This window comes from Acomys minous (genome assembly GCF_964271855.1).
Source record: "Acomys minous genome assembly, chromosome: 18".
Classification (NCBI taxonomy): Eukaryota; Metazoa; Chordata; class Mammalia; order Rodentia; family Muridae; genus Acomys; species Acomys minous.
The window spans coordinates 70286039-70298703 of record NC_140501.1 but is presented as its reverse complement, the minus strand read 5'-3'; the positions used below and the strand labels follow the sequence as shown (position 1 = coordinate 70298703).

The 12665-nt window shown below is 40.0% G+C and overlaps 1 protein-coding gene across 1 annotated transcript in view; it reads left to right on the top strand.

The window, feature by feature from the left end:
* The first annotated feature begins 440 nt into the window (after window positions 1-440).
* The window catches only part of TMEM260 (transmembrane protein 260), a 63298-nt gene continuing 51073 nt past the window's right edge, over window positions 441-12665 (top strand). Inside the window, 4 exon segments of the mRNA XM_084768074.1 lie at window positions 441-706; window positions 708-807; window positions 5132-5163; window positions 5866-6017. Coding sequence (XP_084624200.1) covers window positions 659-706; window positions 708-807; window positions 5132-5163; window positions 5866-6017 — 332 coding nt within the window. The 5' untranslated portion in view covers window positions 441-658.

The window sequence follows — 12665 nt, the reverse complement described above, 5'->3', positions numbered from 1 at the left end:
AAGTAGACCAACTTATCTCATATTACTACTTTAAAAAAAAAAGCCAAAACTAGCACATTGTAATATCTTAAGATTAGGTTATTAATAACTAGCACATGGATTTACATTAAATTTAATGGGGCAAATAGCAAATCGTTTTAAGTACATAGCCAAGATCAATGTGTCCACTGATAACAACTAGTGTACTTGTAGCTGACTTTGCACAGACCCCTAGTTGGGTTCCTAGAGGGCTCTTTTGTGCAGTTCCACTCCGGGCCACAAGGGGCAGAGCAGCGCCTTCTGGCTCGCCGTCGTCGACGCCGCTTCCTTCTCCGTCGGAACCGACCAAGCCAATGCGGAAGGGGTGGGACGAGGTGCTGCATAGGGTCAGTAGGGCCTGGCGCAGGCTTTCTGTCCTAGGTAAGTATGCTCCCTGTGATCCATTACTTCAAAGCACACCGACACGGCCACACCACCCCACGTGGTGTATCCTAGAACACTCCTAGGCCGTGCCGGGACGCGCCCACCGTTTCCTCCTCCCCCGCCGGGCGGACGGAGGTGTGGTCCGCCCCGCCTTGCCAGACCGGAAGCTGGCGCGGGCTGCGCGTGCGCCGCTCGGCCCGGGAAGTCGCCGCCGCGGCGTGGGTTCGCTGTCCGCGAGCTGCGCGCGTCCCGGTCCATGGGTCTCCATGGCGACGGCGGGGGCCCGGCATCCCGAGCTGGGGCCAAGGCGCTCCGGGGGCCTCCCCGGCAGCGTGGTCGTGTTCGCCGCTGTGGCTGCCGTGTTTACCCTCACGCTGCCCCGCTCGCTGCCCGGGGGAGACTCGGGTAAAGTACTCGCAGGCCGCCCTCCTCCCCGCCCCGCGCGTGCCCCCCGTCCCCGGGTGACACCCGCCGCCTTAGTGTTCGGTCCTCGTCGTCGGAGCTCAGAGCAGGGTTCTGAGTTCCAGAACCAGTTCTCTTTTGGTTACCTGCATCTCTGGCCTCTGTATTCTCGAGCTGTCCAGCTTCTGTGGGTTTCTACTGATGAACTTTAACCACCTGTCTACTTATCCCGAATCATTTTTACTTTCCGATCCTTTTTTTAGTCCATGAGTATATGGAGCCCTTAAAATGTCACAGACGAAAAGATTGACATTAGTGAAGAAATAGTATGGAGCGTTCTAGGTAGACATGACACAACGAGTTACTAAATAAACATTTTTAAGTGGTGGTAACTTATGGAGGCACGAAGAGAAAATGTGGTTGAGAGTGGCAGTGAGTACTAGGTCCTCCAGAAGGAGGTCATAGTATTGACCAGAATATTAAGAAGGAAACAGCCATGTAGAAAATTTAGAGGGAAACTCATACAAGGAAATGCCAGGCAGGTCCTACTTAAAGCACCCCTCTCTTTGTAAAGGAAAAGTATGTTTTACACAGGTTAATCCAGGGGCATAATTGTTCCATATTTGAGACTAGAAACATGTTTCTTGTTTACTGCCAGATCAAGTGACCAATAGCTCATAATAACCAAAATGGTGCTGTAACTTAACATGATGAAACTATTTCCTGAAGAATCCGTGGACTGCTTATCATTTCATTACCTGACAAGTTCACCCAGATTTAGCGGCTGAAGCAGGGAACATTTATCGACAGCCCCCCCCCCAGCCCCCTCCTCCCCCGCCTGTGGAGTGCAGCTTAGCTGGATTCACTAACACGGGACAAGGTGTGGGCCGGTGCTGCAGACCTTTCCGGGCCCTGTGTGGGGAGCTTCTACTTACAAACTCAAGTCTATCCCTCTGCTGTGTGGCTCTCACCATAAGATAGCTTATTCCTGTCAAAAGGAAGAGAGCATTCTGCCTGACACCTCTGTCATTTTGAAACCTAATCCTGGAAGTGATATGCCACTGCCCTGTTTTATTTGAGGGAGTCGGTAAATCTAGACCAGTTCAAAGGGGAGAGGATTACACAGCAGGATAGCCAGGAGTCGGGGATTACCAGGACTGTCTTCAAGATTGCCTGCCACGGGAGGAATCCTTGGTGCTCCGTTTTTCAGGTCATCTCTTTCTCGGGTTCCACTGCGCACTTACTGGGGGTGGTACTTCATTAGCATGATGAATATTAGCTACTGAAGTAGTTGAAGGGTAGCAAGAGGTTTGGTATTGGAGAGTGTTATGTACAAGTTAGGTAGACCCAAAGTCACAGTGAGTGAGGGTTTTCCGAAAAGAATCTAAGCAGATGGATCTTACAACATTCTTTTTTTGCCTACTCAAAAGAATTTTGGGGACATTGTTGAATTCTCCATCACACATAGTGATAATACATTTGGAACTGCTGCCTTCTTTTATAATTCTGTATTTCACTTGTTACCAAAAGAATAAAGTTACATATTCATCTGAATTGCCAACTTCTTACATGTTCTGATTTGTTTTCTGGGATGCTAAATAGTGCTTGCTTCTGATATTTTATGGTCATTTTTGAGAATTGTCAATGAGCTATTTTTCAACTATGTGCCAATATGCAAATATTGTTTAAACTTACTTTTGATCATATTGTTTCTGTGTTGGATGTACTTGAATGTTTATGAAATATATATTCTGTCAATAAACAGAACACATCTCAAAATGAAATAAAGCATGCACTCTTTCTAATAAGTCTTTAAGTTTTACTCTATAGATCTACCACATTATGTGGCATTGCCCAAATTATTTTTTTTGAACTATTGGACATTCATGGACAATTCTCATAATCCTTGAGAGAAAGAATTAACTTATAGATGGATTTATATATGTTAAATATAGTGCTTTTAATGGATGACACATGGCATCTACAGTCAGCTGTGGGCTTGCTGCTAGTTTCCATCTGGAAAAACAAAATTGTCTGTCTCAAATCTAAATATACTTCAGAATTGCCCGGCAAGTTTGAGTGCAGATGTTGGCAGACCTTTAGGAAGTTTTGTTCTGATACTAGTAGCCCTTTAACTAGGAAACTCCAATGACAAGGACTAGGAGAAAGCAAGAACTCAAGAGGTGCTGAGTTTATTTTGGTTTTTACCTTTGCCTTCCCCCTCTTCACATGCATTTTAAGAGTGTTTCCTTTGCTCTTGGTCATGAATTCCCCATAGATCTTAAACAGTGGCATATTTTAGTTTAGATTGAGTATTGCCAAGAATTTTGTCAAATTCCACATTGTCTTTATAGCAACAGAAGTCCAGGGGTAAAAATACAGGTGTGTGTGTGTGTGTGTGTGTGTGTGTGTGTGTGTGTGTAAAAGCAGAGGAAATGGTATTAATGTCACAGTGTAGTTTGAATACATTCTGAGTGAAGGAGAATGGTGACCTTGAAAGCTGGAACTTACGGTGTACTTAGTCTCACAGAAAAGAACAAAAATAGATCAAAGTCGAGCAAGGCTGTGGAGTATAATTGTAAGATCACTGCCTTTGAATAGCTACACAGGAAACAGTTATAAGCAGTTAAACAATTTTTTCTGAAATGAAGTGTGAAGTTCTGGATATGAAATGTACCTCAGTCTCTCAGGCACCAATATCAGAGATTGACCTAAGGAAGTAGCGTGGATCTGGCTTCCCTTAGGGAGCTTCTGTGCAGCTATGATTCACTTCCGAGAACGAGGCTTCTGAGCAGCAAGGATGGCAGTATATGTCTTCACCACCCTGTGTGGAAAGGACTTGTGTCTGATTCTTTGTGGGTGGTCAGAGGAGACGGGGTGGTTTCTTGGTGGGATCCCAGAGTGGATGTGATGGTGTTTTTAAACCCAGTGAGAAGGGAAAACAACTGGCTAGGATATAATCCTATATTGGAAAGTGCTGAATAGACGAACGAGTTTTGTGGAGGAGAGGGAATGCCTAACAGGCTGAGGATGCTGGGGCTGGAGCTGGGTAAGGAAAGGTCTACTCAGAGGTGGCATGCTGAACCAGACCTTGACAGGGAAGGTCGAGAAATATTCCAGGGTGAAAGGATGGTGGGAGTGTGAAAAGGACCACTCTAGTGGACACACTGGTATTCAGATTTGAGGAGCATAGGGTGTGTGGAAACAGAGCTGCCAAAGGGACCTTGAAGCCGTTAGCCCTGACTGGAGAAGCCCTTATTCTTGCTAAGATATCCAAACTTAATAAGTAACAGAAGCCATTGAGAAATTATAGACTGGGGATGGGATCCAGCTTCTTGGTTTTGTATAATTTGGAGGGAGGATGTTGCAGTCAAGAATAGTTTTGGAACAAATATATATTAAAGTAAAAAGACCAGGTAAGGTGGAGGTCTACTTTTTTAACCAGGACAGTAGATTAAAGACAGAGTATTGGTATCTCTCAAAAAAATAGAAAGTGTGTGTTAGTGCCTTTCCCAAAAAGCAGCAGTAACCACACTTCACTATTAGGGACTAAAGTCTCACCTTGCTGTTGTGTAGGGACGTGAGTCAAAAGTGCTGTTCTTACTTCCAGTAACAGACACTGGGCTACTTCCTGTGCTGTAAGCTTAGAACGCACCACTAGCATTGAGGAGCTCCAAGAACAGAGGGACTTATTGGCTTAAAGCAATATATTCTGGGAGGCTTACCAAAACAATACAGATTGCTTAAAGAAACCTAACTTAATGTAGCCAGTTATCCAAATACATGACAGAGTGACCAAACCTGACTCTGCACATTTTTTATGTCAGATGCCTCTTTTTTTTTTTTTTTCCTGTAGGAAGGGCAGTCTTACTAGGTTGCCCAGACTGCCCTCAGACTTAGGGTAATCCTCCTGCCTCCACCTCCCAAGCACTAAGATAACAGGCCAAAGCTATGACCACGCAGCTTTACAATTGCGTTTGTGCTAAGTTCTTAAGAGAATTCAGCACATCACATCACATCTGTAAATGTGTTCGTGTATTTGCAAGTAAATACAACTTTGAGGAAGGAAAATGATTTCTTAACAGGAGAATTCACCTGTATTTTCCACTGACCAGTTACTTGAAGTTCTGGAAGAGAGTCAGTGAGTTAATAAGACCTGTGGGAGAAAGTACTCTTAGACTGTTTCATGCTGTTAAATCTCTCCAGATTTACAGTTTTATCCAGCCAAATTAATGCAAAACCCCAATGCAAGCATCCGGATTTTAAAAACTTTGGAGGAGTGTCATTCTGTAATAGTAATTATTGGTTTTACATTATTTTTTCACAGGGGAACTGATCACGGCCGCACATGAGCTTGGAGTAAGTATTAGTTTTATTGTTTAATCAATGCTCTCATTAACAGTTTTAGGAATTAAGAAAGTTTAATTAAGCATGGAATAAAGTAGATTAATTTATTTTCAAGCCCTAGTTTTTAGTAACTTATAAGTACAGTACGTGACAATTTACTTTAAGTTTTAAATCCAATTAACTGAAATTATAAAGCAAAGCCTTTACATATATACAGTGGCTGGCGTATTACCACCCCAAATTTTGTATAAGCTGCAGAGAATAAATCGGGTTAACAATTTTAATAAGTTTATTATTTAATAAACTTTATTATAGTGTGTGATCCCTTTAGTCAGGACCTTATGACTGTCAGCATGGTGGTAATCCGATAGCAGTGTGGTCTTTCAACTCTCCCCGAGACGATATTCCAGGACCTGCCTGTTTTCAATAACCTTTTAAATGACCCAACTGTACTGTAGAGCGCAAACTGCTTAAGGACTGACAGTAGAATATGTCACCTTTTCTTTAGGTGACATACCATATAACAGACATGCTAGATCCACTAAGGAAAAGAACTATATTGTCACACATTACAACAGAAAGCCACCGCTCAGACCTTTAGTCACTGAGGCATAGTCATCATGCTTGCCTGAGAAAAGGACTAGTCTCCAGTTAAAGCCAGGCCACACATCTTTTTAGATGGAACCATCTCACTGTTGCGTGTTTTTCCCATAGGTTGCCCATCCTCCCGGCTACCCTTTGTTCACACTGGCAGCTAAGCTGGCAATCACACTTTTCCCGTTTGGTTCTGTTGCCTACCGAGTCAACCTTCTCTGTGGTTTATTTGGAGCGGTAGCAGCTTCCCTCCTTTTTTTCACTGTTTTCAGGTAAAGTAGTTGACTAGTCAGTTTTGAGTAATTCAAGTTGTGATTCCTCTTGGCCAGCTACACACTTTAGTAAAACCTTTTGCTGCTTAAGTGGTTTCCCTAGGTCACATGGTTGCACCTCCTTACCCCCAGATGTACACAGTTGGCTCTGCTTTGTACAGTGGGCTGTGGGTGTCACCTGTTCATTGTCACAGTTCTCTGGCTAGGCAGAACTAATGAGGTTTGTCATTTTACCAAGATGAGGGAGGGTGGGCTGACTTAGCCCAGCAGCACAAAGCTTGTCTTATAAATGATACGTTCACCTAATTACTCACCATGCTGTGGATGGGCAGCTGCCTCTCAGGCTGGACCTGCTACCCAATGATAGTATAAATATGAACGTGCTGTATGAGGCTGTTAGCCAAGGGAAGCACATCTGAGGTATGGGTTTCAGGTTTCACAGTGTCCACTGCAGCCCTAGGGAAGGGAGACAGTATAGATCCTGCTGCCTAGTTCCCAGTGGGAAGCTACTGTGCTTTTACTAAACTGGTTACTTGTTTAGAATATTGTTAACTTGTTTGCCTTTGGTGTTTCTGTCTCCATTCTTAACTTACTCTAGACCTGTTTCCTAAGAGGATGATACCAAAAGATACAAATTGTACTTTGTGGGAAATGGAAGAAAAAATCAGGCTTCTGTAGGCTTTTCTTAAAATAAAGTATAATTTGAGTAGATTCAGTTTCCAATGTTAATTTTACCAGCTACGATTTTTAATATAATCGTCATAGTATTATCCTTTAAATTTGTTCTAAATTTCTTTTGAATTATTTATAGAAATGGAAAAGCTAACATAATAATTCCATAACTTACTTTTAAATCTATTTGTAGAAAGGGTTCAGAATCAACTCTTATAGATTTGTTAATTTACTACATTTTATTCATATCACTTGACCTGTTTCCGTTTAACCTCACATATTTTTATTGATACTCAACCCTTTAAGAGGCAGTGTTTAAAATAAGGTCTCTGCCTGGGTCGGTTAGTGTTATGAATATTTTTTTCTAAAATGTTGGAATAATTTTGATTAAAACTATTTCTCTGAAAGTTCTACGACTAAGTACCTATAGTGTTTTCATTGAAAAAAACTGATCTTTTTTGTTTTTAAATATTTGAGTTAAAATTTGGAGTTTAAGCTGTTCAATATTGAACACATGAGTTATACATTTTCACAAGAAACTTTAAGATATACACTTCATTACTATGAACGTGTGTGATGTGAGTGTGTGCATGTGCATGTGTGCGCTCTGAGGCACCTAAGACAATTGGTGTGCTTAAACTTTTCATATTTTTTTCACATATTGTTGATACCATTCCATGGGGAGCTACTAATTTTAAAATCATATTTAAAAACCTCTTCTAAATTCAAATAGCTTTGGAAAATAATTTTCCTTCAGTTGCCCAGTTTAGAAATAGCTTTTATTACTTATTGTGCTTGATTATATGCATCTCAGATGAGCACATTAGCATGTGCCTCTTTGGCTGGAACACACAGCATTGTTGGTGAATCATAGCACTTGCTGACATTTTAAATCTGAACTCTAATACTACTAGCCTGGCGATCTGAGTGGTTTTACTAATACAGTACTTCAGAAAAGTTGTTTCCTCCCGGAAAAAGAATCCAACAACATTATTGCTCACATACACTTTAATATGAAAATACTTCATTATTTTGACTACAAATAACTGACAAGGTACACGTCCTTTGGGAACAACCCAGTTCAAGTGGCAAATCTGTTTTGTCAAACAATAGACACCCTTCAGAAAGGAGAAGCCATCTCTATGGTAATAGGACTAACAGTAGCCTATTGATTGAGTGGAAGAAGACATTATACAATGTCAGCTGGCTTGTTACAATTTCATTTGTTGTATGACCTGAACTTAACCTCTGAAACCTTTCTTCTATGAATTATAAACCCAGCAGCAGGAGAGGCTTTGTGCAGCCATTACAACGGTGGCTTTTTCCCAGTCCTGGCATACAGTAAATATATTCCTTTACAGGTTTCCTCCTTGATCAGAATCTGTCTCGGAGACATTTCACTACTTAATTCATTTATAGACAGTCATCTTTCCATTTTGTTGTTGAATATTGAAGGGTTTGATCCAGGAAGTACTTTGGTTCTTTCTTCGCCCCCACCCTTAAGAGAGCATTTCTGTACATGTGGGCTAGTGCTGACTGGTGCGCAGTAAATTAATTCTTTTAACAGGTTTAGAGGGTTTTTTTCCCAGGTAATTGTTCACATAGCATTCACTATATTTACCTCTCAGGGTGGACATAAAGACCTTCTGTACCTTTTAAACAAAGATTGTATTTCAAAAGCAAATCTCTGTTTAAATGTGTTGATGTAAAAAGCTCCATTTTCCTCAGTAAACATGACTTAGATTGAAAGAACAATTTATTCGTTGTTTCCAATTACTATGTAATTTTTGCCTTTCTTGTATCCTTCTCTTGCTTTTAAAAGCCCTAAGATGTTATTAACACTGCATTTTTTGTCAGTCTTTCCTAATGGTTGGCAGGAACTCATTTGTATTTGATCTGCTCTAATGTGGAAGCACATGAGTAAAATAGCACACTGAAAGCAGTTGTGTCATTGTAGTTTATTGAATTAAAAATAGTGAGCATGTGGCAATACTGTAATGCTCCCTTTGGGACATTTTAAAGCATGCACTTTGTTAGAGGAACTTTATCTTTCATTTTAATGAAATAATACTTAATTCATCCCTATATCTTTATATTAAGGCTTTGTAATTAAGTTAGTGTTTTAGAAGAACAGGGATTTTTTTTTAAAAGACTACTAAGGTAAATCATTTTTAAATTGTTAGTATGCAATTTAAAGCATCCTATTTATAATTCTTAGATGCTATATATAATTTTTTAAAGTTATAGGTAATTTAAGTTATAAATATGAATGCCATCTAACTTTGCTTACTATTCGATTTCAAAGTTATTTTCCAAACTAGATCGTATGAAGTGAACTAGGGAGAGGGCTAAGCCATCATCATCGATCATGTACCTCAGACATATTTCCTGTGCGCTGTACCTCAGGATCATGTACCTCAGACATATTTCCTGTGCGCTGTACCTCAGGAAGGGTTCATTCTTCACAGCCTCCAGTCAGGGCACATCTTGTGTCATTTGTTTGGGAAGGTATAAGGTAAGAAATACATTCTCCATGTCTTTAAAAGTCAGCATGTGAGGATGAGGATGATGGTGGTGATGATCTCCACCTGTTAGTGGCCAGATGAAACCACAGATAAATCCATGCTACGGTGTTTATTGAGCATCCAATGAGAAATGAAAGTAGAACATACTCTAGTTTTTTTTTTATAACAAAATTCACTTTTAAAGAGAGTAAGATAAACCACCCATTAAATAAGCATATTCTGTGCTTTCTAAAAGTCCCTGTTCTGCAGATTTGTAAAAGCACTGAGACCTTTAGCACTGTGTGGTAAGAAGTCAGATCTTAGTGTAAAACATGTTATGTAGACTATATGTGTGTGAATAATCAGTGGTGTGTTGGGACTACAAAGAAATTACCACCAATTGAAGTAACAGTATCTTCTGCCAGGTTATTTTATGTCCATATTTTATGCATGTAATTTTGTCATTTTTCATATTACATATTTCTAAACATTAATTCACTGCTAAATTTAATTTGATTATAGTTTTGGAAAGTGCATTATTCTGAGCAGTATGTCTGCTATTCTTACAGCTTCTATTAAGATTCCATTCAATAAAGAATAGAAAATTAAAATGCCATACCTTGGAGAATGTGGAATCTCCTGCTTAAGGGACATTTGGATTTTCCAACTCAGAGAGTGTTTTAGATTATTGCCATAGAGAATAATGTGTGGCGCTTCCTAATTTCAGAAGTAACTATGCAGAAGTAACAGATTGTCACCAGGCTTTCGTGCTTGGAGGGGAATGGGAAGTAGCAGAGCATTCTTCTCCATTCAGGGGAATATCTGTCTTGATCCCTGGTTAATTGATCATATATTTTCCTCATACTTGTATTAGAATTGCATTGACTTTGGCTGGTTAAGCATATTAAGAGCCCAGCTCATTTGCATTTTCTTATAAGTTGAGGGACATATTAGGCTCAAATAGCAGTACTTCATTTTGAAGGGAGAAAAAGCAGGGCAAAACTCTTTTAAGACTGTAGAGTCTTTTCTGACAGCTAGTCAGAGTTAGAATTAGTTCAAGGAGATGTTAATAATGCACTGGCTGGCCTAATCCCTTTGATATCACCAGGTATCCTCCTGTTCATGGGTTAATTGCTTTAAAAGCGAAGGCAATATTCTGAGCGGTGGGCCGCTTCACCTTTTCACAGCTGTTACCATTGAGTGACAACTAAATCCCATGTGTAAGATGAGGAAGAGCTCAATCTCCAATTGGGAGAAAATTTATGTAAACCGCAATCCCTTCAGAATGTGCGGAAGTCATAGACTTTCTTGATTTACTCTGCTTTTCCCAGAAAGCTCTATTGTTCACTTTCCTAAGTCCCATCAACCCTTTGTAGCAGAATATCACAGCGGCAGCAGATAGCTTGAAATATATAAATGCTATCATAGCTCTGATTAATAGCAGTGCTTATGAGTCAAGTCTGATAACAGTGCAGCTCTCCACTCAATTTCAGATACTGCTAATGGAATCTGTCTTCTCCAATTGTAATATGAGAAGGCCTAATTTGCCATGGAGCTTGGAGCTGTCACCAGTAGGGGATTGTGGGGTCAGATGGGAGCTGCCAGGTTTTTGCCCTGCAGCTTGTATCTCTCACTTTGAATAGAGCAGCCCCCTGCCTGCCAGTTAGCTGATAGGCCGCCGTGGGGCTTATGCCACTATGTACAATAGGGGAGGGCTGCACAGGCTGACTTTATAATTGTGAAGCTGGCTCATATTTCCACAGCCACTGTGCTGCATAATTTCTAATAAGTAGTTTTAACAAATGTCAGATTATGAAAAGTTTCCTCAATTACAAAAACTTATAAAACATTTAAATTGCTAAATCTGTTTCCTGCCGAGATGCTTGCTGCTGGAACTAGTCATCAGCTATTACTGCCCGGCTAATAAATGCACATATTTCTTAAAATTATAAATAAAACTATAACTTATAACTCATACAGACTTAGAGTTTTTCAAACTCGTAAAAGATAGATGATGACCGTAACGAATTGAATACTAAAATGCACTTCATAACTTTGGTTGAGTCAGATACTTTTCGTTCAGTTTCTTGTTTTTCATGTTTGTTAGTGTTGGTGATGAAAGTAGCTTAGTACTCTCATTCTGTTTATTTTAATTACTTGGCTAATTTGTGTTTACTTCCTACACTTGTAACATCTTAACAGTGTGAAAATGAGGCCATCTTCTAAGCTTCCAGTTAACAGGACTTCAGGTGTTGAGAGAGATACCATGGCCCGGGAATGTCAGTGTCAGTGCTGCTGCTGAATGCCAGGTGCTCTGTCAGGACTGAGAAGCGAGCTCATTTCCAGGTTGTACGTGTTTGTACAAATGGCAGACAAAACGAACTGTGTTCTGTAACCACGCCTCAGCAGGTACTTGGATACAAACAGTGGGTAGCTGAAGACTAGCACAGGGCATCCTTCTAGCTAGTTTAGGTATGAGATAGTAAAGTATAATAAAATGAATTGTTTTAAACTTTATTTTATAGCTTTATTAGATAGCTTTATTTAGGTTAATTTTTTTCAGGAAAAAAAACCATATTGTGGGGCGTTGTGAAGGCAGGCACATGCCACAGTGCACCTTTGGAGGTCAGAGAACAGCTCAAGGGGGTGGGTTCTTTCCCTCACCCATGTAGCTCCTGGAACCCACACGCAGGTCTTCAGGTTTGACTGCAAGTCACTTTATCTGTGAGACCGTCATGCTGGCTGTAAATCTCAATTCTCACGGAAATTGATTGATTACATTTATTTATGGAAGCGCTTCATAATCTTATTCCTTCCATTTTAGTTTTACTATCTAGTTTTTCCTTATTGAAGGATTTAAAATTTCCTCTACTTTTATATGGTTTAAATTATGAGTAACACATGCCAGTTGTTACAGGCAAAAACAGTAGTCTTGGTCAGCTCAGGGAGGAAAGCAACCTGGCTGTGATTTTCTCAAAAGTGACAACACTGAGATGGGAATGTCACAGTGTACTACTATTATGTTATTATTTATTTTCTATTTATTATTATGTGATAATTTATTATTATTATTATTATTATTTTATTAAAAGATGTAAGGATTATAACTTTTCAGGCCTAGTGGTATGGCTAAAGAGATAAAACTTGAATATACCATGTCCTCAATTACTGGTTTTTGTTCATCAGGTTTGAACTTGGAAATGAAAAGGCTTAGCTCCCCTGGCTCTCAGCTGACTGACTAGAGCTTGACACATTAGCTGCTCAGAGCATATTTGCTACAAGAATGTTGAATGACACAAAAGAAAGACACATAACAGTGCTTAGGTCTTCATGGCCTAAGATTCTAGTCTGACTCTTCTCCTCATAGCCTGGAGAGATAAAAAATTTGTTGATTATGTGAACAAGCCAAAAGGAAATCTTTACATCATCTTCGTGATTAAAACGCAAAAAAATAAGAATAAGAAAGGATAAG